Below are 26128 nucleotides of genomic sequence, written 5' to 3'. Positions count from 1 at the left end.
AGACAGAATGTAGGAAAGTTAGAGGGAAAGTGAATAAGATTGGAAAGACAGAAAGCAGAAGGTAGCTGATGGGAAAGACAACACAAGGTTGTTCTACTAATGTCAACAGCAGACAGCAGCCAATGTTTGATCAAAACAGAAGCAGAATTGCTGTGGTACCATGAACCCTTTGATATTAAATACTGCTGTGGTGATGATAAAATAGATTATTGAGATGTAGGATGAGCTAAAACGATTAAGAACAAAGTGGAATCGCTGTTAGTCTTTGATGGAGATGTCAGCAGTTATGAGCATCCAAGTTTGCTCAGAGAAATACAAATGGAAAGTGAATAGGGACTGCCACCATCTGCTGGAGGACGGCAGTATTGCACTGGGACACCGTGGTGAAACAGGAATGATGAACAGGTCCGTCTGTCTATCTGACCTTCATTTTAATGCCAGCTTGGTTTAATTGTTATCTTGGGCTGGCTGGCTTCATTCATCACTTTAGATTTTATACCCATACAGTAGTTTAACTTTATTGAAAATACAGGACAAAGTACAATATTATCAAAATAGTATTCTATGATGTATCAACAACGAAAGAATAACTGAAATCGGATTGAGCCACAAGGGAACCTCAGACACATTTAATTCCCACTTTTCCTCAGTTTACACCAGAAAGATTAATAGGAAAAATATATTAAAATAACAGATCTAAACCGTTTCAGATTGAAAGAAATAAACAGTACAAATTCTGCAGAAGGTTTGTTTCCACAGCAAGTTTCAGAAACTATAGAGGAGCAAGCACTAAAATGGATAGGTACTGGGGTAGAATATTAATGACCTGAGTTGAACGGCTGCCAGTGCACATGGGGAACTTTGAGGTATTTATCCAGTAGAAAGGAAGAACACAATATGTCAACAGGATATTACCCTGGCACAAGGCGGGAATAAAGAGGGCAACCTGTAGTGTGCTCTATCAACTACACATCACCAAAGAATGGCCAGATGAGAGATGTCCATGGTGCGTATTTGACGGGGAGTCAGTGATCTGTGCTCGATTTCCTGTCTTGTATCAGCTTATCTGCCGGGCATAGTCAGAGTTACAGAAAGGGCTTTATGGTTTAACATGCACCAAATATTATAAAGAAGATGAGATTACAATTATTGTGGATCATCTTCCTCACTTCCATTTTCAGAACAAATCAAAGATAATATACAATAATAAACAACAATAATGCTCAGAATATTATACTTTAGTGCCTCCATCTGTGCTGCTGCTGTCAAGAGCTGTGGGAGTGAGATTATGCAGATGTGGCCTGGAGGCAGGTTTAGCTTTGTTGTATAGAATCATGGTGGTACTTAGTGAAATCCCACTTTTCTGGATGATTGAGCTATATATGTACATAAAATTGCCTGTGCTAAGAACACAGTGTAAATACAGGACAATAGTCCAGAGTAATGTTTGTTCCTGCTTGAATTTATCTTGGTCTGCCCCTGACCAAATCTCCCATTCCTTCTGTCTGCTCAAGCAAAATTAATGAAGTCAAAGTCTCTCTTCATTGTCAGTGTGACTTGCAGCGTGTGAGTGTCAGCGTGGAACTCAGCCTTTCCATTCTTGCTGTCCACAGGATGGGGCAGGTGTAAACCCAGCTTGCTGGAAAACAGAAGAAAACAAAGATAACAAGGATTAATGAGACCTCAATTAGATCAAACTCACCATCCACATATTAGTTTCATGTTACTTGGTTTCAGAAAGCTGCCATCTATGAAGTGATGGAAACAGATTGGTAAAGTTGGCCTCAGTAGGTTTCAGTTTTAAAGTTTTAAAGTGTTTGTCCATCTGTTGTAGACCTTGCTTTGGCTGTAGTAGGAGCAGTTCTTCCCACCAGATCCTTAACGCATGGTCCAATTCTCACTCCCAACACATAGCTGTGACAAGGACGTGATGATCATTGGTGAACTGTGCATTGCAAAGATGTAGAAAAGGATACTGTACATGGATCCTTATTGAGGTTCTTCCTGAGCAGTTGTGCAACAGAGGACTCTGAACTACAGACTGTCCCAAGGCAGGCATCAACTTGGTGAGAGAGCCTAAAACCTGTTAGTCTTCCAGTATGAGATGTCTGTGTAGGAATGCTGCCAGACAGAAGGAGGATGCACTGAGTGGTGCACCCAAGGCACAGACTGAGGAGTTGGTGCAGGGGGAAAGGATTCAGATGTTTGTACCAATGCTATCGCTTGTTCTATGGCAGAGGTTCTCTTGCAGTGAGGGTATGGAGCTACACTGGGATTCTCCAGTACAAGAGGGACCTGATCTCAAGGGGAACCAATATCCTGGCCAGCGGGGATTGCTAGTCCTACATTGGAGGGTTTAAGCTAGAATGGCTCTAATGCAGGAGTGAGGTAGGTGAGAGGCTGGAAGCCAATGACAGCAAGTTCAGTAGACAGGATAGACATGAGTGCAGTGGGGAGAGAGGAAGGAGTGTTTATTGTGAGGCCTGATGGGGAAGGTGGATGAACTGGAGGAATGGATTGGTACGTATGACTGAGACGTTAAAACCATTATGGAAACCTGCTGAAGGAGGGACAGGATTGGCAGCTGAATGTTCCAGGATACATAGAAACATAGAAAATAGGTGCAGGAGTAGGCCATTCGGCCCTTCGAGCCTGCACCGCCATTCAATATGATCATGACTGATCATCCAACTCAGTATCCTGCACCTGCCTTTTCTCCATACCCCCTTATCCCTTTAGCCACAAGGGCCACATCTAACTCCATCTTAAATATAGCCAATGAACTGGCCTCAACTACCTTCTGTGGCAGAGAATTCCAGAGATTCACCACTGTGTGAAAAATGTTTTTCTCATCTCGGTCCTAAAGGATTTCCACTTTATCCTTAAACTGTGACCCCTTGTCCTGGACTTCCCCAACATCGGGAACAATCTTCCTGCATCTAGCCTGTCCAACCCCTTAAGAATTTTGTAAGTTTCTATAAGATCCCCCCTCAATCTTCTAAATTCTAGCGAGTACAAGCCGAGTCTATCCAGTCTTTCTTCATATGAAAGTCCTGCCATCCCAGGAATCAGTCTGGAGAACCTTCTCTGTACTCCCTCTATGGCAAGAATGTATTTCCTCAGATTTGGAGACCAACACTGTACACAATACTCCAGGTGTGGTCTCACCAATACCCTGTACAACTGCAGTAGAACATCCCTGCTCCTACAGTATACTCAAATCCTTTTGCTATGAATGCTAACATACCATTCGCTTTCTTCACTGCCTGCTGCACCTGCATTCCTACTTTCAATGACTGGTGTACCATGACACCCAGGTCTCGTTGCATCTCCCCTTTTCCTAATCGGCCACCATTTAGATAATAGTCTACTTTCCTGTTTTTGCCACCAAAGTGGATAACCTCACATTTATCCACATTATACTGCATCTGCCATGCATTTGCCCACTCACCCAGCCTATCCAAGTCACCTTGCAGCCTCGTAGCATCCTCCTCACAGCTAACACTGGCCCCCAGCTTCGTGTCATCCGCAAATTTGGAGATGTTGCATTCAATTCCCTCGTCCAAATCATTAATATATATTGTAAATAGCTGGGGTCCCAGCACTGAGCCTTGCGGTACCGCATTAGTCACTACCTGCCATTCTGAAAAGGACCCGTTTACTCCTACTCTTTGCTTCCTGTTTGCTAGCCAGTTCTCTATCCACATCAATACTGAACCCCCAATACCGTGATACCGTTGCTACACATGTCATAGTAAGAGGTGGTGGGGAAATATGAAGGTAGGCGAGCCAATAATATAAAATAGGATACCAAAAGTTTTTACAGATATATAAAGAGTAAAAGAGAGGCAAGAGTGGACATTGGACCACAGAAACATAACACTGGAGAAGTAGTAATGGGGGACAAAATCAAATCATTACTTTGGTAGGAACTTGCCTAACTCGATTGTAGTCGGCTGTTTGTAGCCAAAGCAATGTTTGGAAAGTGGGATACTTTGAATAGTGGATAGTGAGAGTTCAAGGTATGCATAGTTCTGTTAGTATGAAAGACAAAACAGGTGGGAGTCGTGGTGGCTACCCCTCGAGGTCGAGGATGATGGTCTATGTTCTGTTGTTTTTATGGACTCTCAAGTGGCGTATGAGTCCAATCCTGGCTTTGAAAGTTCTTCGACATTCAGGACAGGTAATTCCAGATGGCAGATCGGGCTTTGCGTGTTGCTGCCTCTCTTTCTGTTTTCTTCTCTTTTCTTCAAATTCTGCACATCCCTTGGCTTCGAAGATCGCTGTTCCTTCTTGAATGATGGTTCGCCAGAGTTTCCTGTCCTTGGCATTGGTTTCCCAATTGTCCATGTCGATCTCACATTTCTTCATGCTGGCTTTTAAGGTGTCCTTGAATCTCTTCTTTTGTTGTCTTTTTCTGTTTGCATTCTTTAAGCTGGGAGTAGAAGGTTTGTTTTGATAGATGCTCATCTTCCATCTGAACAACATGACCGACCCGTCTTAGTTGGTTCTTGATGACGAAGGCTTCGATGCTAGATGTTTTTACTTCATTTAGCATGCTGATGTCTTCCCAGCTGATATTTAAGCTGCTTCGAAGACATCGTTGATGGAACTTTTCAAGTGTTTTCAGATGGTGTTGGTATGTTGTCCAGGTTACTGATGGATACAGGAGCGTTGGAATCACCACTGCCTTGTACACTAACATTTTGGTGTCGGTTCGGATGTCACGATTATGAAAGACGCTCGATCGAAGACGTCCAAAAGCTGTTCCAGCACACTTAAGACGATGTTGGATCTCGTCATCAATGTCGACATTGGAGGAGAGGTGACTTCCAAGATACGGAAAGTGATCCACATTTTCCAGGGTTGTTTCACCAAGTTGAATTGATGGTTCTTTCAGATTTGTCTCCGTTGGTGACGATTGGTAGATAACCTGAGTCTTCTTGGAGTTGATGGTAAGTCCAAGTTTTGTGTATGCATTGTTGAAGGCAGTCAGGATCTGTTGCAGATGATTTTCTGAGAGAGCTGCAACACAGTTGTCGTCTATGTATTGGAACTTGATGAGGGAGCTCATAGATGTCTTAGTTTTGGACTTGAGATGGGCAAGATTGAAAAGTCTGGCATCTGTTCCGTAGATTGTTTTGATTCCTGGGGGTAGGTTGTTCTGGATGATGTGGATGGTTGTCGCAATGAAGATGGTGAACAGTGTTGGGGCAATCATGCACCCCTGTTTCACTCCTGATCTGACTTGAAACGGCTCACAGTTGCTGTTCCTGGCCATGACTGTGGCAAGCATGTCATCGTGGAAGAGTCTCAGGATTCAAATGTACTTTTCAGGACATCCATAGGTGGATAGGATGTCCCATTAGAGTTCCCTTGATACCGAGTCGAAGGCCTTAGTGAGGTCAATGAATGCCATGTACAAAGGTTGAAGTTGTTCACAACATTTTTCTTGTAGTTGACGCATTGTGAAGATCATGTTGGCTGTTCCACGTGATGGTCTAAAACCGGCTTGTGTCTCTGGAAAGTTCTTCTCGGCTAAAGGCTTGAGTCGGTTGTTCATGATGCGAGCGAGGACTTTGCCTGCTGTTGCTAATATGGAAATTCCACGATATTTTCTGCAATCAGATCGATCGCCTTTCCTTATGTCGATGGTAACGATTGCTGAGTCTCGGCACATCTTCATTTATCCAGATCTTGATGAGAAGTTGATGCAGATGGTAATGGAGCAGGTTACCTCCAATTTTGTAGACCTCGGCTGGAATTCCATCAAGTCCAGCTACCTTGTTGTTTTTCAAGGTGGGTGTAAGGAAGCTTGGATGATGAGAGAAATTATAGCACTGGTCAGGAGGCATGGGACAGGTAGATGGAGCTAGGATCACTTGTATCCCTGGAGGAGTTTTGGGAACTGAGAAGCATACTGAATGAGACAGTAAGGCAAAGAGGGGCAGTCGGTAGTACTGGCAGATAATATTAAGGAGAATCTAGAGAGATTTTATGTACATTAAGGAAAACGGATAACTAGAGAGAAAATAGGGTCCCTCAGTAAAACTAGAGCAGTCATCTCTGTGTGGAGCCATGGGAGATTGAGGGCTTCAATGAGTATTTCTCCTTTGTTTTTACCATAGAGAAAGACATGAAGACTAGAAGAATTGGGACAGTTGATGGAGATGTCTTGGTCAAGGAGGTGCTAGACATCTCACCACATATGAAGGTAGATAAATCACTGACCGGACACTAAGTACAGTACAGGAATAGGCTGTTTGACCCACCATATCTTGAGCTGAACACAATGCCATGCTAAACTAATCTCCTCAGCGTGATCTATATTCTGCCAATACCCTCATTAACCCCATTGTCCACCCGATCTCACCCCTTTCATCCCTTTCCCGCCCTGCAGCTGAACAGTATTCCCACTATTGCTAACGATCTTACCACAAAAGCAGCCTGACCTGCTGAGTATTTCCAGCATTTTCTGTTTTAATTTTAGAGCAGCATTGAGCTTGGGTGTCTCTCTCCCTGCCCAAGATACCTGGATACTCGACCTGCGGCCACTTACTAGACAGATGAGCGAAGGCCCAGAAATCGCTCTTTGACGTCCAGAGTCAGGTCTGCTGACTTGCAGCCGGGCAGATTGATTCTTATCTAAAAAACAGGTTGAAATATATCACCCGCAAGTAATCAACAGAATATTGAAACAATCCAACAGTCAACCATGTCTTGTCATGGAAGGGTAAAGGAGTTGTTTGTATGTTTGTTTATATATAGTTTGTTTGTCTTGTTCTTCGACGTTCTAGGCACAGAGTTATTCCTTGTGTAAACCTGTCCCTCCTGCCACAACACCCATTGAAAACTCAGCTTGGGTCTATGTGGACTAGCCGTCGTTTTAGAGATACGACAAGGAAACAGGTCCTTCAGCCCACTGGAGCTACAGGGAGGACATGCAAACTCCATGCAGACAGCATTCCACCCAAGGTCAGGATTGATCCCCTGGGTTTCTGAAGCTGTGGCACTGAGCTGCTAATAAAATCCACTGACTCAGACACATCTTACACGGATGAGTATTTGGCTCGCAAATCACAGCAAGAAAATTCTCATCCAAAGATGTTCCAGAGGAGAGAAGATTCTCAGGATTGTGCGTGTTCATCTGCATTAAAGTGCACAATGAAGAGTTGTGTTACATTGTGCTGGAAACTGGACGATTGAAGAGCTAAACCCTTTCTTTAGGACAAAATCAACCATATTGTCACATTTTTGAACTTGAATTGTACAAGAATGTGATAATCTGTCTTCAACACTGCCCCTGAATGTACGTGGGCTGTTTCAGTCACACTTGCAGTGAGGTTTCAGAGCTCCTACAGGTGCATCAAATGGTCCCAAGCTGTGAGTGGAGGAAATTAAAGAATTACAATATTTTATTCTCCATGGTGGAGGAGTCTAAAACAGAGAACACAGGTTTAAGGTGAAAGGGAGCAATCTTAAAGTGGATCTGGGGGGGGGGGGTGGTTTCAAGCAGAGACTGGTCGATACCTAGCTTTCAGACGAGCTGTGGATTCAGATACAATCATCATGTTTAAGAGACATTCAGACAGAAATTTTAATAGACAAAGCATAGAAGGATATGGGCCTAACGAAGGCATTAAGGACGGCCACAACGTTGGCAAGGACGTGGTGCGTCGGAGGCTCTGTGTCTCTGCAGTACAACTCTCTGAATGCCCCAAGCGTACAGATTATAGTCACTCACCACCATGTCTTCACAACAGGCTGTCGATCCATCCTTTCTGCTCATGCCTAGAAACACATCCTCTGTGCCAACTCTCTGTTTGAACAGAACTTCATACCTAGAGGCAACAGAACCAGTGGCTCACACAAACATCGATGAGTATTTGGCTCTATAAACTATAGCTCTTTCATCCCAAGAGCTACAGCGGCTCTGAACCGGCCCTAATGAGTGCCCCCCCCCACCCACCCCCTTTGGACAGTCTCCCTCAGATGGTCACGTCAATCAATTCAGCTTGTTTATTTATGTATTGTATTTATTTACCTTTCTTGTACATCAGTGGAGCTGCACACTAAATCTCGTTGCTCTGACGTGCAATGACAATAAAAGATATATTATTATATTATTATTATGACATGGCTAGGAAGGCTGATGGAATACTGGCCTTCATTAGTGGGTGCTGAATACAGAAGGAGGGAGGTTATGCTCCAGGTTTATTCAAGCCTGGGAAGATCTCAGCTGGAGTATTGTGTGTCATCTTGGCCATCAAGGTTGTACTGGAGAGGGGAGGGAGTAGAGGACATTCCTCAGGATGTTGCCGGGGGTGCGGTTATGAGGAGAGATGAGAGGTAGCATTTATTTCACGAGGGCTTGTGTACAAAAACAGGGATGTAATGCCGAGGCTCTATAACGCACTGGTAAGGCCGCATTTGGAATATTGTCAGCAATTTTGGGCACCATATTTGAGGAAGGATGTGCTGGCTCTGGAGAGGGTCCAGAGCAGGTTTACAAGAATGATCCCAGGAATGAGTGGGTTAACATATGATGAGCGTTTGACGGCACTGGGCAGTGTACTCACTGGAGTTTAGAAGAATGAGGATGGACCTAATTGAAACATACAGATTAGTGAAAGGCTTGGATAGGGTGGATGTGAAGATGTTTCCACTAGTGGGAGAGTCTAGGACTAGAGGTCACAGCCTAAGAATTAAAGGATGTTCTTTTAGGAAGGAGATGAGGTGGAATTTCTTTAGTCAGAGGGTGGTGAATCTGTGGAATTCTTTACCACAGAAGACTGTGGAGGCCGTCAGAGAAGGCGAGGATGGGGTTAGGAGGGAGATCAGCTATGATTGAATGGCGGAGTAGACTAGATGGGCTGAATGGCCTAATTCTATTCCTATCACATGACCTTATGAGGTAGATTTGTTCTCCCTGGAGTATAGAACATAGAAGAGTATGGCACAGGAACAGGCCCTTCGGCCCACAAGCCCAGTGCTGATCATCATGCCAGAGGAGGCTAATTGGGGATATGATTGAGATGTATTAAGAGGGTATTAGAGAGGCCATTCAGCCCATTGAACACTTCTATCTCCTCGATAATGTTTCCTATACTTTATTCTCCTTCCAGATTCCTGAAGGGAGAGTGAGGAAATATGAAAAAACGGTTTGCTCCATTAAACTGATCCATTTCAAATAGGGAATGCAAACAATAGCAGAAAGTCACAGGAATATTAGCACTAATATTGACAGAACATTGATTGCAATGTATTGTATGCCCTCCATATCACAAGGTCTAAAGGTCTTTGTCACTCACTCAGGCTGTTGTCTTGTATCCCAAATGTCTTCATACTCTGACCCCTCAGGCACATCATCCTCAACCCAGATTGTTTTAACATCTGTGGGCTCAACAATGCTGCAATCTGCTGAACACAAATGGTGCAGAAATGTAGAATTTTATTTTTCTCATCACATTTTAAATGTGTTCTGAGGAAACTGAGATTACAAGTTCACCAGACTCCATGTAATCACATGGATGCTCACATTATCCTGGTGCTGTTTACTGCACTACACCTTACAGTAATGCATTTGGAGAATGGAGAACCGATGCTCCAGGAACAGAAGTTGGCCACTCGGCCCCTCAATCCTGCCCCACCATTCAATGTGATCATGGCTAATCCATGCTGCTTACAACTGGTCTTCTCTGCTAGTTCCCCACAACCCTCAATTCCTTGATCTATCAGCACCTTAAATATTTCAAATGGTCCTTCTCCATCACAGACTTGTGGAGAGGAGATGGGATCAGGGGGCAGACTGACCCAGTTACCCATCACTGGTCACAGGGGAGAGGGAGGGGGAGAGGGAGGGGGAGAGGGAGGGGGAGAGGGAGGGGGAGAGGGAGGGGGAGAGGGAGGGGGAGAGGGAGGGAGAGAGGGAGGGGGGGAGGGAGGGGGAGAGGGAGGGGGAGAGAGAGGGGGAGAGAGAGGGGGAGAGAGAGGGGGAGAGAGAGGGGGAGAGAGGGGGGAGAGAGGGGGAGAGAGAGGGGGAGAGAGAGGGGGAGAGAGAGGGGGAGAGAGAGGGGGAGAGAGAGGGGGAGAGAGAGGGGGAGAGAGAGGGGGAGAGAGAGGGGAGAGAGAGGGGGAGAGAGAGGGGGGAGAGAGGGGGGAGAGAGGGGACCCCTGTGAGCAGAGAATTCCAGGGCAGGCTCTCAGTTTTAAATGACTTGCCCCTTGTCCTATAACTGTGTCCCTATGTCTGCTAAGGTAGATGTGAAATGTGACCATTAGTAGAACAGTTAGTGTGTCTCCTACTAACAAAAACGTCTCAGTGATTCTGCAGTGATATTTTTACATTCACTTTTCAGGGTCTGTGAATCATTTATCGCCCATATTAAATACTGTCCAACTGACCACTTGTTCGGCCATTTCAGAACCCATTTAGAAGTCAGTCACAAAGGTACATATCATAAGTGATTAACAAGAGCTGGAAGGAGATTAGTAAACAAGAAGAGTTGTTTATGATTATCCAATAGTTTTACTGTCAGTCATAACTCAAATTATTCATAAGTGAATTTAAATTCCATGGTTAACACAGTGAACCGTGTCTCTGTTTCGCTGGTCAGGTGAATGAATGAGCCTGGCTTGGCCAATGGACAACAGGTAATAAATCCTACATAACCACGTGTACACATTTGTTCATAACTTGTACATTGTAATATCTAATGTGTACATTTGAGAAATATTTACAGGTGACAGTCAACTCTATTTGATATTGAACATAAGAAATAGTTGGGATAGTTTGTCAGGGCAACATAGGAGCAGTAGTCTCTGTGATGTCACAGTAACTGCTCTGATGTCACACCAAGTTCCTCATTAATGTCCGAGATTTTAGTTCATTTTTGCAAAGAACATTTCTGAACCTGTTTATCAGTATCGTAGATTGATACCACTCCTTGGAAGGTAAAAACCTCCTTAAAATAATGGATGAATGCAATTCAGTGGGCAAATGTAATAGAGAACTGCCTCAGTGTCATACTTGGGCATTGGGAGGTGGTTAATAGTTTGGGGTGAATGTCCAAGGTATCTGTCACAGAGTGGGTTCGTGCGAGGGTGAATGAGAAAGTAGCAATCAGATCGTCAGTGACCAATTGCAGCAGCATTGGACTGGGATTATGTTTCAATCCCAGTAACATGGAAATACATTTATAGTTTGGATAGGGTTTAGAGACGGGCTAAGATAATGACTACTAAACTCTGAAGACCCACTGAGTCCAAAGTTCATTATTTTGTTAGCTTTTCCAGAAATCACTGAGATAGAAATGTCCTGCTCTTAACTGGCACGGTACTGGGAACTAATGCTTGTTTATTCAAATGTCATTGGAACATCTTGCTTCTCAAGCATCTTTGTTTTGTCATTTGCAAGTGGATTATATTTTGTTCCCAATGAATGCTTGGTAAGGGTTAATTAGTAAAACCAAAGCAGGCATTTTTGATGCTGACTGTGATCTATTGACATGGACACGGAATGCATAGATCAGTACAGCACCACAATAGGCCCTTCGGCCCACAGTCGATTCCTCTGACTGTCTATCCTACCCATGCCTCTCATATACTTCAATCAGGGTTGTACAGTGACATCACAGCTTCAGTTGTCAAAAGACAGCACACCCTAAAGTGTTGGTAAGACAACTAGCCATTCTAAATGGCCTGTAATGTCTAGTAGTAGAGTCTGAGGGAGGTGATGAGAATGTGTGATTAATGTACCCCAAAGGCCCTGTCCACATGCTGTATCTATGTAGCTGTCTACATGCTGTATCTCTCTGTAACTGTCCACATGTTGTATGTAACTGTCCACATGTTGTATGTAACTGTCCACATGCTGTATCTCTCTGTAACTGTCCACATGTTGTATGTAACTGTCCACATGCTGTATCTATGTAGCTGTCCACATGCTGTATGTAACTGTCCACATGTTGTATGTAGCTGTTCACATGTTGTATGTAACTGTCCACATGCTGTATCTATGTAACTGTCCACATGTTGTATGTAACTGTCCACATGCTGTATCTATGTAGCTGTCCACATGTTGTATGTAACTGTCCACATGCTGTATCTATGTAACTGTCCACATGTTGTATGTAACTGTCCACATGCTGTATCTATGTAACTGTCCACATGTTGTATGTAACTGTCCACATGCTGTATCTATGTAACTGTCCACATGTTGTATGTAACTGTCCACATGCTATATTCACATTGATGGGACTGAAGGCTGATAAATCTCCAGGGCCTGATGGTCTACATCCCAGGGTACTTAAGGAAGTGGCTCTAGAAATCGTGGACGCATTGGTGATCATTTTCCAATGTTCTATAGATTCAGGATCAGTTCCTGTGGATTGAAGGGTAGCTAATGTTATCTCACTTTTTAAGAAAGGCGGGAGAGAGAAAACAGGGAATTATAGACCAGTTAGCCTGACATCGGTGGTGGGGAAGGTGCTGGAGTCAATCATAAAAGATGAAATAACGGCACATTTGGATAGCAGTAACAGGATCAGTACGAGTCAGCATGGATTTACGAAAGGGAAATCATGCTTAACTAATCTTCTGGAATTTTCTGAGGAATCAACTAGGAAAATGGACAAGGGAGAGCCAGTGGATGTAGTGTACCTGGACTTTCAGAAAGCATTTGATAAGGTCCCACATAGGAGATTAGTGGGCAGAATTAGGGCACATGGTATTGCGGGTAGAGTACTGACGGATAGAAAATTGGTTGGCAGACAGGAAACAAAGAGTCGGGATTAACGGGTCTCTTTCAGAATGGCAGGCAGTGACTAGTGGGGTCCCGCAAGGCTCGGTGCTGGGACCGCAGCTATTTACAATATATATTAATGATTTAGATGAAGGGATTACAAGTAACATTAGCAAATTTGCAGATGAGTTAAAGCTGGGTGGCAGTGTGAACTGTGAGGAGGATGCTATGAGAATGCAGGGTGACTTGGACAGGTTGGGTGAGTGGCCAGATGCGTGGCAGATGTAGTACAATGTGGATAAATGTGAGGTTATCCAATTTTGTTAGCGAAAACAGGAAGGAAAATTATTATCTAAATGGTGTCAGGTTGGGAAAAGGGGAAGTACAACGGGATCTGGGGGTCCTTGTACATCAGTCAATAAAGGTAAGCATGCAGGTACAGCAGGCAGTGAAGAAAGCGAATGGCATGTTGGCCTTCATAACAAGAGGAGTTGAGTATAGGAGCAAAGAGGTCCTTCTGCAGTTGGACCGAGCCCTAGTGGGACCACACCTGGAATATTGTGTGCAGTTTTGGTCTCCAGATTTGAGGAAGGACATTCTTGCTATCGAGGAAGTGCAGTGTAGGTTCACAAGGTTAATTCCCGGGATGGCGGGACTGTCATATGCTGAGAAAATGGAGCGGCTGGGCTTGTATACTCTGGGATTTAGAAGGATGAGAAGGGATCTTATTGAAACATATAAGGTTATTGAGGGTTTGGACACTCCAGAGGTAAGAAACATGTTCCTGATGTTGGGGGAGTCCAGAACCAGGGGCCATTTAAGAATAAGGAGTAAGCCATTTAGAACAGAGATGAGGAAACACTTTTTCACACAGAGACTTGTGAGTCTGTGGAATTCTCTGGCCTCAGAGGGTGGTGGAGGCAGGTTCTCTGGATACTTTCAAGAGAGAGCTAGATGGGGCTCTTGAAGATAGGGGATATGGGAAGAAGGCAGGAATGGGTTACTGATTGGGGATGATCAGCCATGATCACATTGAATGGAGGTGCTGGCTTGAAGGGCCGAATGGCCTACTCCTGCACCTGTTGTCTATTGTCTATTGTACAACTGTAAGAGAACGTCCCAACTTCTATCTGGAGGAAGGAACTGCAGCTGCTGGGTTAAACCGAAGATAGACACAAAAAACTGCAGTAACTCAGCGAGCCAGATAGCAACTGGAGAAAAGGAATAGGTGACGATTTGGGTCATAAATTCACAAGTTATAGGAGTAGAATTAGGCCATTCGGCCCATCGTCTACTTTGCCATTCAATCATGGCTGATCTCTGCCACCTAATCCCATTTTCCTGCCTTCTCCCCATAACAAAGAAACATAGAAAATAGGTGCAGGTGTAGGCCATTTGGCCTTTTGAGCCAGCACTGCCATTCAATATGATCATGGCTGATCATCGAAAATCAGTACCCCATTCCTGCTTTATCCCCATATCCTTTGATTCCGTTAGCCCTAAGAGCTACATCTAACTCTCTCACCCTTGACACCTGTTCTAATCAAGAACTTGTCTATCTCTGCCTTAGAAATATCCACTGACTTGGCCTCCACAGCCCTCTGTGGCAATGAGTTCCACAGATTAACTACACTCTGACTAAAGAAGTTCCTCCTCTCACCTCCCTTTTAAAAGGGCACCCTTTAATTCTGAGGCTATGACCTCGGGTCCTAGACTCTCCCGCCAGTGGAAACATCCTTTCCATATCCACTCTATCTATGCCTTTCATTATTCTGTAAGTTTCAATGAGGTGCCCCCCTCAACTTTCTGAACTCCAGCGAGTAGATGCCCAGTGCTGTCAACACTTATCATATGCTAACCCACTAATTCCTGGAATCATTCTGGTAAACCTCCTCTGGACCCTCTCCAGAGCCAGCACATCCATGCTCAGATATGATGCCCAAATTTGCTCACAGTACTCCCAATGCGGCCTGACCAGCGTCTCAGCATTACATCTCTAGGGTCGAGCCCCTTCTTTAGACTGAGAATCCGGGGAAAGGGAAACAAGAGATATAGACTGTGATGTAGAGAGAGAACAAATGAATGAAAGATATGCAAAAAAGTAACGATGATAAAGGAAACAGGCCATTGTTAGCTGTTTGTTGGGTGAGAACGAGTACAGACAACGAGACTCATCAAGACGACTTTGCAGCTGGTATGATGGGTGGGGAAGGAATGGAGAGAGAGGAAATTCAGGGGTTACTTGATGTTAGAGAAATCAATTTTTATACCACTGGGTTGTAAGCTGCCCAAGCGAAAAATGTACTTGTGAAATAGGTACTTGTTTAGTGCCTCTGATCCTGTTAGTAATTCACTTGATTTTAGCAGTACTATTCATTACGAACTAAAATTAATCAGATATGGTTCATCAAATGAAATATTTTTAAGTTAGTATGTTCTTCTGAAGTAAAAATGACAAATTGTATGGGTCACAGGCCTCTATACTTCCTCTGTTGAGTGTACACCACAATCAGCCACCATATGACAAATAGAACCATATTTGCAACCATCTGGCTTAAAATAGTGTAAGAGCAAATTATCCACATTCCAAAGTTTCTTACTCCTTCTAAATAAATGCAAGAGCAATGTCTTTCACAACAGCAAACGTCCTTTATCATCTAGATGTGGCTGGTAGATGCTGTATTCTATTGTTAATATTAACCTGTCTGTTATGTGATGAATTGTTTTAGGATGGTGTCGGCAGTGAAAAGGTTGAGGAAACGATCAGGAAGGGTGGTGATACTGGTCAACAAAATAAGACAGACAAGGCCTCCATCCAACACAGCAGGCAAGCCAATGGTTAAAGCATCTAAGAATAGACTGAGGCGAAGACCAACACTTGCTGGCACAAGGGTCTCTCCAGGCATGGCACCATTCGTTGGCACGAGGAGAGTGAGGAGGACAAAAATAATGATGAACAAGAAAATGCAGCAGTGGATAGCAAGAATGTTAGGCACCAAAAAGCAGTGGAGGACATGTTCTAAGATGAAGGATGTAGATACAATCTCAACTAGTATGTGGAAGACTGCAGCAGGTAGGAAGTTGTCAGAATAGATGGTAGACATGCACACAGTCGGGGAGTTGTAGAGTCGTATTGCATAGCTGGCAATATGGATGTGATTTGGCCATCACATCCATGCCATCCATGGTACCTACCTGGACTAATCCCATTCACTTGTGTTAACATATCTTCTATGCCTTGGTAATTCAAGTACCTGTCTAGATACTTATTCAAAGTATTGAAAGCCTCTGCCTCCACCATCTCTTTAGGCAATGCAATCCAGTCTACAACCTTGCTCAGTGTGAAAAAATGTCCACTCACATCCCATCTATACTTGTCACCTGAAACCTATGACCTCTTGTCTTGAATGCCCTCACTGGTGGAAAACCATTTGTACATCTCTACCTGTGCCTTGCTTAATGTTGTATATCCCTATCAGTTAACTCTTTAGCTTCCTCTGCTACAGGGAAAACAAACCTCGCCTAGTAGCCAAGACTTTCCTAATAATTAGTCTTCCTCTATTAAAATTGAAGTTCTTGGAGCAGTGTACGTATTTACAATTAATATCAGACAGCAGTCACTGAAATACCACAACAAAACTAATTCTCATAGAACCATCCAGCACAGAAACAGCCCTTCAGCCCACCATGTTCATACTGACCTTGATTACACTGATTGAGAGTGAGATAACAACGGAGACTTCTGCATTGCCTGTCAGCATCGCCTGATGGTCACCCAACTATCTGGCTGAACGTTTAGTGTTGTCTTCCTGAAACTACTGTCTATAACCCTTCCTGCCTCCTGTAAGCTCCTCATTATATCCAACCCCCACTCCAACTGATCCATGGGGTGGGTGTGAGAGAAGCTGCAGCTATGAATCATGTGCAGGCAGATGAGATTTGTTTATTTGTTTATTTTGGCATTGTAGGACATTGGGTATAGAACAGTACAGCACAGCCCAGGAACAGACCCTACACAAACCCACTGACTCCCATGGCTATCTAGACTACACTTCTTCCCACCCCTACTCCCAATTCCTCTACTATAGATGAGGCTCTCACCAGGGTCTCTTCTATACCGCGTAGCTCTGCTCTCAATCCCCACCCCCCCACTCGTAACAAGGGCAGAGTCCCCCTTGCCCTCACCTTCCACCCTAGCAGCCGTCATATACAACAGATAATCCTCCGACATTTTTGCCATCTCCAACGGGATCCCACCACTGGCCACATCTTCCCACCTCCTCCCCTTTCGGCTTTCCGCAGAGACCGCTCCCTCCGTAACTCCCAGGTCAATTTGTCCCTTCTCACCCAAACCACCAAGGGTACAAGGGTACTTTCCCTTGTAACCGCAGGAAATGCTACACTTGTCGCTTTACCTTCCCCTCGACTCCATTCAAGGACCCAAGCAGTCGTTCCAGGTGCGGCAGAGGTTCACCTGCACCTCCTCCAACCTCATCTATTGCATCCGCTGTTCTGGGTGTCAACTGCTCTACATCAGTGAGACCAAGTGCAGGCTTGGCGATTGCTTCGTCCAACACATTCGCATTAACCAACCTGATCTTCCGGTGGCTCAGCACTTCAACTCCCCCTCCCATTCCGAATCCGACCTTTCTGTCCTGTGGCCATGGCCAGAGTGAGTCCCACTGTAAATCGGAGGTGCAGCACCTCATATTTTGCTTGGGTAGTTTACACCCCAGCGGTATGAACATTGACTTCTCCAATTTCAGGTAGTCCCTGCTTTCTCCCTCCTTCCCCTCCCCTTCCCAGCTCTCCCACAGCCCACTGTCTCCGCCTCTTCCTTTCTTCTTCCCGCCCACCCCCAACCGCACATCAGTCTGAAGAAGGGTCTCGACCAGAAACATCACCTATACCTTCGCTTCATAGATGCTGCCTCACCCGCTGAGTTTCTCCAGCATTTTTGTCTACCTTCGATTTTTCCAGCATCTGCAGTTCTTTCTTAAACCTTCCACCCACAATGTCAGTTGCAAACATAATGACAAGACTAACTCTTAACTGCATGTCCCTGCATCTCCATGTGCCCATTCAAAAGTCTCTTAAATGCCACAATCATATTTGCCTCCAGCACCACCCCAGGCAGCGCATTCCAAGCACTCACCACACTCTGTGTAAAAAGAATTGCCCCGCACATCTTTACATTTTGCCCCTCTCAAGCTGTGCCCTCTAGTCCATGGGAAAAAGGTTCTCAGTTCAGTTTAGCTCAGTTTAGTTTATTGTCACGTGTACCGAGCCACAGTGAAAAGCTTTTGTTGCGTGCTAACAAGTCAGCGGAAAGACAATGCATGATTACTACATGTTGTGTTGAGCACTGACATTGTAAGCCTAAACTAAGGGCCAGCTCCTCTGCTCCATGCTGCACTTGGACACTTTACCTGTGTGGTTCGATCGTTTTGGAGGTCCAATATGGCCGGGCTGCAGAGCAATGGCTCCTCCATCAGGCTGCAAGCCAGAAACACAATAGACAGAAGTCATTACATCCCATCAACAACTGGCTCAATGCTGAGATCTTTCAACATGGAATGAAAAAATTAAATTGCATATCATAGTTATTATTTTATTGTTCATTGGAAACTGTAGAGATTATATTTCCAATAGATACCCATTGTCGCTCAATTTCACAGTTCAGCGAGCAAGCAAAATCACCACAGAGCCAACACTGAATCACCACAGAGCCACCACAGAGCCAACACTATTCCAGCATCTGCAGTTCCCTTTTGAACACTGAATTGTCAGATGTGGGGAGCTTTATACTCCTAATCCTGGAACAGCGAACCAGCATCACTCCCCTGAAAAAGCTGATGCTCCCACTTCAGTAGAAGGTGGTGACATAACCTATGCTTCTGCATGTTCAGACTTGACAGTGATAAATTTACCTGCTCCCTTGAAGGTGCTAACTCAAGGTGCTAACTCAAAGCTTTGCCCTCAGATCTCCGTAAATATTTCTCCTCTCACCATAAACCAACACAGTGACGCAGGCGGTAGAGCTGCTACCTCACAACACGAGAGTCCGAGTTGTTCGATCATTACCTCTAGCGCTGTCTGTATGGAATTTGCATGTTCTCCCTGTGACCACTTGCGTTTCCTCCAGGTGCTCCAGTTTCCTCCCTCATCACAAAGAAGTGTGGGCTGTAGTTTAATTGGCTGCTCAATACCTCTACCTAGTAAATCAAGAAAGCTGGATGCCTTCTTCACTACTTTATCCATCAGTGCCATGATTTTTAGCAAGCTGTGAACTTGCACCACAAGATCCCTCTGTACATCAATGCTTCTAAGCTCCCTGCATTTGTACAGCCAGTATTAGATTAATCAAATTGCTTTGTCTCCTACATGGATTAACTTCCATCTACCATCACCTCACCCCATCTTCCAGCTAAACTCTGTCCCTTTGTATCCCAAGACAATCAATCTACAACTCTACAGATCTTTCTGTCATCACAAAACCATGCTAAGCCGACAGCAGATATTCTCATCCCCATATTAATATATATATATATATATGGCAAACTAAAACAAATCTCCAGCACTGATCTGTGCGGTACATCACTAGGTACAGATTTCCAGTTAGATAAATACCCTTCCACCACTATCCTCTGCCTCCTACCACTAAACTAATTTTGGATCCAATTTGTCAGAATACCTTTGATCCTACATGCCCAAACGTTCATCACCAGCCTACTGTGCAGACATTTGTCAAAATCTTGCTGAATGCCATGCACACAATGTCTGCCAACTTATCTTCATCAGATTTGTGAAGCAGGATTTCCCATGCACAAAACCATGCTGACTCCCTTAATCAGCCTCTGCCTTTCCAAGTGATCATAACTATTATCCCTAATGATTCTTTTTAATACTTTCATTAAGAGGAGACTCAGGGGAAACTTTTTCAATAGACAATAGGTGCAGGAGTAGGCCATTCGGCTCTTTGAGCCAGCACCGCCATTCAATGTGATCATGGCTGATCATCCCCAATCAGCACCCCGTTCCTGCCTTCTCCCCATATCCCCAGACTCCGCTATCTTTAAGAGTCCTATCTAGCTCTCTCTTAAAAGTATCCAGAGAACCGGCTTCCACCGCCCTCTGACGCAGAGAATTCCACAGACTCACCACTCTCTGCGTGAAAAAGTGTTTTCCTCATCTCCGTTCTAAATGGCTTACCCCTTATTCTTAAACTGTGGCCCCTGATTCTGGATATCAATCTAAACCTTTCCCATCCATGAACCTGGTCAAATGACTTTTAAATATTATTTTACCTGCCTTAATTACTTCATCTGGCAGCTTGTTCCATATACCCTTCGCCCTCTATGTGAAAAAAGTTGCCTCTCAGGTTCCTATTACATTTTTCTTAAGATCACGAGTCCTTTGAAGAGTGAAAACAAAGTCCAGAGTCTAAAAGGTATTCTGTCTATTAACCTCAGTTTCTGGTACAACTCTGAAACGTACCCGTTCTTCCAGCTCCCCTTCCTCTTGTTCTGGGTGCGTAAGTAGGTTTGACAAAGCTTGCAGTTGGTTAACAGAAAAGGTGAAATCCATTCTGTTATCTTGTTAATCTTTAATATCCCTGTTTAGTGCATAAATACATGAGAACATAATAGGAGCAGTGGTAGGCCCTGTAGCACTCAGCTCTGCTCCACCATGCATGGTCGTTGTGCTTTCACCTTCATCTTTCTGCCTATTGATAAAAAGCCTAACATTCCAGTCAAATTTAGCCTTCATAACTTTTTATTGTAGATTATTCAAAACATTTACAACCCTCTGAGGAAGAGATTCCTCTTCATTTCTAAATGTGACCCCTTATTCTGAAACTAGAGCCCCGATCCAGATCCCTCCATTAGAGGGGAAATCCTCTCAGCATCATAGTCATAGAGTGATACAGTGTGGAAACAAGCCACTTCGGCCCAACTTGCTCACACCGGCCAACATGTCCCAGCTACACTAGTCCCACTTGCCTGCGCTTGGTCCATATCCCTCCAAACCTGTCCTATCCATGCACCTATCTAACTGTTTCATAAACGTTGGGATAGTCCCAGCCTCAACTACCTCCTCTGGCAGTTTGTTCCTTACACCCACCACTCTATGCGTGAAAAAGTTACCCCTCGGATTCCTATTAAATCTTTTCCCCCTCACCTTGAAACTATATGCCCTCTGGTCCTCAATTCCCCTAGTCTGGGCAAGAGACTCTGTGCATCTACCCGATCTATTTCTCTCATGATTTGATACACCTCCATAAGATCCCCCCTTATCTTCCTGCGCTCCACGGAATAGAGACCCAGCCTACTCAACCTCTCCCTGTAGCTCACACCCTCTAGTCCTGGCAACATCCTCGTAAATCTTTTCTGAGCCCTTTCAAGCTTGAATGATGAAGGCCAAAAGCCTTTTTAACCACCTTATCTACCTGTGACTCGACCTTCAAGGAACCATGCACCTGTACTCCTAGATCCATCAGCTCTACAATACCCAGAGACCTACCATTTACTGTGTAGGTCCTGCCCTTGTTCGACGTCCCAAAATGCAACACCTCACACTTCTCTGAATTAAATTCCATCAACCATTCCCCCGCACACCTGGCCAATCGATCCAGATCCTGCTGCAATCATTCACAACCATCTTCACTATCTGCAAAACCACTAACTTTTGTACCATCAGCAAATTTGCTAATCTTGCCCTGTACGTTCTCACCCAAATCATTGATGTAGATGCAAACAGTAACTGAACCCTGAGGCACACCATTAGTCACAGGACTCCAGTCTGAGAAACAACCTTCCTCCTTCACCCTCTGCTTCCTTCCATGGAGCCAATGTGCTATCTATTCAGCTATCTCTCCTTGGATCCCATACGATCTAACCTTCCAGAGCAGCCTATCATGCGGAACCTTGTCGAACGCCTTACTGAAATCTATGTTCACAACATCTACAGCTCTGCCCTCATCGACCTTTTTGATCACGTCTTCAAAAAAATCAATCAGATTTGAGAGACACGACCTTCCACGTACAAAACCGTGCTGACTATCCCTAATCAGACCTTGCCCATCCAAATGCCTGCATTTCCTATCCCTCAAAATACTCTCCAGTAACTTACCAACTACAGATGTTAAGCTCACTGGCCTATAATTCCCAGCATTTTCCCTGCATTTGCCACCTCTCCTGTATTTAAGGAAGACTTGTAAATTTCAACTCGCAATTTCCTCGCTAGTTTACTGCAGTGTCCTCGGATATATCTGATCAGACCTTGGAGATTTGTCTATCTTCATACACGACATACCTTCAGTACTTCATCGACGGTAACACTGACTGCTCTCAAGACATTTCCATTGACTGCCCCAAGTTACTCCGTCCTACTGTCTTTATCCTCGGTAAATACAGAGGAGAAATACTCATTGAGGACCTTGCCCATCTCCTGTGGCTCCACACAGAGGCGACCGTTTTGATTCCTGAGAGGTCCCACTGTGTCATAATGTTACATAATATATTGCCTTAACCAAATTATCTCTATGTTAACATTTACTCGCATGTGATGATGCATGGCTTTATCAGGCGCAGGTTATGTCCTACAAATGAATTTTAGGAGGTGGCAAAGCTGATCGATGAGGATCGGGCAGTGGATGTTGTGTGCATGAACTTTAGTAAGGCCTTTGATAAAGCCCCTCATGGTAATCTAATCCACAGGATTAAGATGCTTTGGTCATTTAGTTTTAGAATGGGTCTCCCATTTAATACAGAGGGTTGTGGTGGAAGGGTGGCATTCTGGCTGGGGCCTGTGATCAGTTGTATACCGCAGGGATCTGTGCTGATGAAGGCTGTCAAAGGATACAGCAGTATAGAAACCAGTCACACAGATCACAGATGGAGTTTAATGAGAATACTCTTTCCGCTCATTTCTCCCACCTCCCCTCACATCCCCCCTTTCCCCGTCATACTTCACCTTCCCTCCCTCCACTCCCTCTCCTGTCCCTCTCCTCACTCACTCTCTCTCTCTCTCACCCTGGCCCTCACCCCACCCCACTCCACACCAAAGATCATAGATGGAGCTCTTTGCTCCACAACTTCCCCCTCCCCTCACACTCCCCCACCCCCACACTCTGGCCCTCTCCCTTCTCCCTCACACACACCCCCGACTCACCCTCCCCCCTATCTCTCTCCCCACCATCTCCTCTCCCTCCCTCCGTCCCTCCCTCCCTCCCTCACCCTCCGTCTCCCTCACTCCCTCCCTCACCCCCTCTCTCCTTCCCTCACTCCCTCAACCCATCTCCCTCCCTCACCCCTCCCTCACCGCCCTCCTCTCCATCCCTCACCCCCTCTCGTCCCTCCCATCCCTCACCCCTAACCCCCCACTCCCCCTCGTCTTCCCTTCCTCCCTCCCTGCCCTCACGCCCCTCCTCTCCCTCCCTCCCTCCCCCCTCCCTCACCCCTCTCTCCCTCCCTCACCCCCTCTCTCCCTCCCTCACTCACCCGCCCGGTCCCGTTGTTCCCCGCGTTGCCGGGGCCGCGGTCTCCATGGCGACAGTAAACAGGCGGGGCGGGATGACGGACAGTCGGGTCGCCCAATAACAGCCCGCCTCGGCCCTAGCCCCGCCCCCTGCTGTTCACCGGCGGGAAACCTGCAGCGCCCCCCAGTGGCGACAAGTGGTGTACGCGCACAAACGGTCACCCCGCCCGCGCCGCCCCGCCCCCTCCCCGCTTCGCCCCGCCCCCTTCCCGCATCGCCCCGCCCCTCCCCTTCCCGCATCGCCCCGCCCCCTGCCCGCATCGCCCCGCCCCCTTCCCGCATGGCCCCGCCCCCTCCCCGCATCGCCCCGCCCCTCCCCGCGCCGCATCGCCCCGCCCCCTCCCCGCATGGCCCCGCCCCTCCCCGCATGGCCCCGCCCCCTCCCCGCATCGCCCCGCCCCTCCCCGCATGTAAATGAGCGCGGCCAGGCTCCGGCGCTGCGCGCGCAGCATGGCGGGTTTTGGCGCCGTGCTCTGACGCAGACACCCGGATGAAGGAGCGACGGTTCGGAGACTGGTGAGCGGCAGCGACGGTGGCGGGTACAGTGAGTGGGGTACACACACGGTGTGGGGGACACAGAGTGGGGTACACACACGGTGTGGGGGACAGTGGGTACACACACGGTGTGGGGGACAGTGGGTACACACACGGTGTGGGGGACTGGGGTACACACACGGTGTGGGGGACAGTGGGGACACACACGGTGTGGGGGACACAGTGGGTACACACACGGTGTGGGGGACAGTGGGGTACACACACGGTGTGGGGGACAGTGGGGTACACACACGGTGTGGGGGACAGTGGGGTACACACACGGTGTGGGGGACTGGGGGACACACACGGTGTGGGGGACAGTGGGTACACACACGGTGTGGGGGACAGTGGGTACACACACGGTGTGGGGGACAGTGGGTACACACACGGTGTGGGGGACAGTGGGTACACACACGGTGTGGGGGACACAGTGGGGACACACACGGTGTGGGGGACAGTGGGTACACACACGGTGTGGGGGACAGTGGGGACACACACGGTGTGGGGGACAGTGGGGACACACGGTGTGGGGGACACAGTGGGGACACACACGGTGTGGGGGACAGTGGGGTACACACACGGTGTGGGGGACAGTGGGTACACACACGGTGTGGGGGACAGTGGGTACACACACGGTGTGGGGGACACAGTGGGGACACACACGGTGTGGGGGACAGTGGGTACACACACGGTGTGGGGGACAGTGGGGACACACACGGTGTGGGGGACAGTGGGGACACACGGTGTGGGGGACATAGAGTGGGGACACACATGGTGTGGGGGACAGTGGGGTACACACACGGTGTGGGGAACAGTGGGTACATACACGGTGTTGGGGACATAGAGTGGGGACACACATGGTGTGGGGGACATAGAGTGGGGACACACATGGTGTGGGGTACAGTGGGTACACACACGGTGTGGGGGACAGTGGGTACACACATGGTGTGGGGGACAGTGGGGTACACACACGGTGTGGGGGACAGTGGGGTACACACACGGTGTGGGGGACAGTGGGGTACACACACGGTGTGGGGGACAGTGGGTACACACACGGTGTGGGGGACATAGAGTGGGGACACACACGGTGTGGGGGACACAGTGGGGTACACACACGGTGTGGGGGACAGTGGGTACACACGGTGTGGGGGACAGTGGGGTACACACACGGTGTGGGGTACAGTGGGTACACACGGTGTGGGGGACAGTGGGTACACACATGGTGTGGGGGACTGGGGTACACACACGGTGTGGGGTACAGTGGGTACACACACGGTGTGGGGGACTGGGGTACACACACGGTGTGGGGTACAGTGGGTACACACACGGTGTGGGGGACAGTGGGGACACACACGGTGTGGGGGACAGTGGGGACACACACGGTGTGGGGGACAGTGGGGACACACACGGTGTGGGGGACAGTGGGTACACACACGGTGTGGGGGACAGTGGGTACACACACGGTGTGGGGGACACGGTGTGGGGGACAGTGGGGACACACGGTGTGGGGGACACAGAGTGGGGTACACACATGGTGTGGGGTACAGTGGGTACACACACGGTGTGGGGGACAGTGGGGACACACACGGTGTGGGGGACAGTGGGGACACACACGGTGTGGGGGACACAGAGTGGGTACACACATGGTGTGGGGGACAGTGGGGTACACACACGGTGTGGGGGACAGTGGGGTACACACACGGTGTGGGGGACAGTGGGGTACACACACGGTGTGGGGTACAGTGGGTACACACACGGTGTGGGGTACAGTGGGTACACACACGGTGTGGGGGACAGTGGGTACACACACGGTGTGGGGGACAGTGGGTACACACACGGTGTGGGGGACAGTGGGGACACACACGGTGTGGGGGACACAGAGTGGGGTACACACACGGTGTGGGGGACACAGAGTGGGTACACACACGGTGTGGGGGACACAGAGTGGGGTACACACACGGTGTGGGGGACACAGAGTGGGTACACACACGGTGTGGGGGACAGTGGGTACACACGGTGTGGGGGACACAGAGTGGGTACACACACGGTGTGGGGGACAGTGGGTACACACACGGTGTGAGGGACACAGAGTGGGGTACACACACGGTGTGGGGGACTGGGGTACACACACGGTGTGGGGGACTGGGGTACACACACGGTGTGGGGGACTGGGGTACACACACGGTGTGGGGGACAGTGGAGGGAGAGAGTGTTTGTGGGGGGAGAGTGTGGGGGTACAGAGAGTGGGGTAGAGAGTGCGGGGGTACACAGTAGCGGAGAGAGAGAGAGGAAGGATAGAGGGGGGTAAGAGTG

The 26128-nt window shown here is 47.2% G+C and overlaps 2 protein-coding genes across 6 annotated transcripts in view; one reads left to right on the top strand and one right to left on the bottom strand.

Moving 5' to 3' along the window:
* Nucleotides 1–601: 601 nt before the first annotated feature.
* dnaaf6 (dynein axonemal assembly factor 6) lies at nucleotides 602–23378 on the bottom strand. 2 transcript variants are annotated; one of them, XM_033030891.1, is made up of 7 exons: nucleotides 23245–23378; nucleotides 20240–20357; nucleotides 18172–18238; nucleotides 9312–9420; nucleotides 7745–7841; nucleotides 6560–6645; nucleotides 602–1639 (listed from the first exon to the last, which is right to left on the bottom strand). In XM_033030891.1, the coding sequence occupies exons 2-7, from the start codon at nucleotides 20327–20329 to the stop codon at nucleotides 1510–1512; spliced, it is 579 nt and encodes a 192-aa protein (XP_032886782.1). In that variant the 5' UTR covers nucleotides 20330–20357; nucleotides 23245–23378; the 3' UTR covers nucleotides 602–1509. The 2 variants fall into 2 exon arrangements, with proteins under 2 accessions (XP_032886782.1, XP_032886783.1); XM_033030892.1 differs by having other exon boundaries at nucleotides 9312–9417.
* A 302-nt stretch (nucleotides 23379–23680) lies between these two features.
* LOC116979270 (nuclear pore glycoprotein p62-like) overlaps nucleotides 23681–26128 on the top strand; it is a 47236-nt gene continuing 44788 nt past the window's right edge. The window contains exons 1-2 of one of the 4 annotated variants that reach the window (XM_033030881.1): nucleotides 23757–23820; nucleotides 25897–25905. The gene's annotated coding sequence lies outside the window, so the exon portion shown is untranslated. Of the gene's footprint in view, nucleotides 23821–25833; nucleotides 25848–25896; nucleotides 25906–26128 lie in introns of those variants that run through there. The other 3 variants (XM_033030878.1, XM_033030879.1, XM_033030882.1) reach the window with 3 other exon arrangements.

This window comes from Amblyraja radiata, chromosome 12 (assembly GCF_010909765.2).
Source record: "Amblyraja radiata isolate CabotCenter1 chromosome 12, sAmbRad1.1.pri, whole genome shotgun sequence".
NCBI classification, from domain to species: Eukaryota; Metazoa; Chordata; class Chondrichthyes; order Rajiformes; family Rajidae; genus Amblyraja; species Amblyraja radiata.
This window is presented reverse-complemented; position numbering and strand designations above follow the sequence as displayed.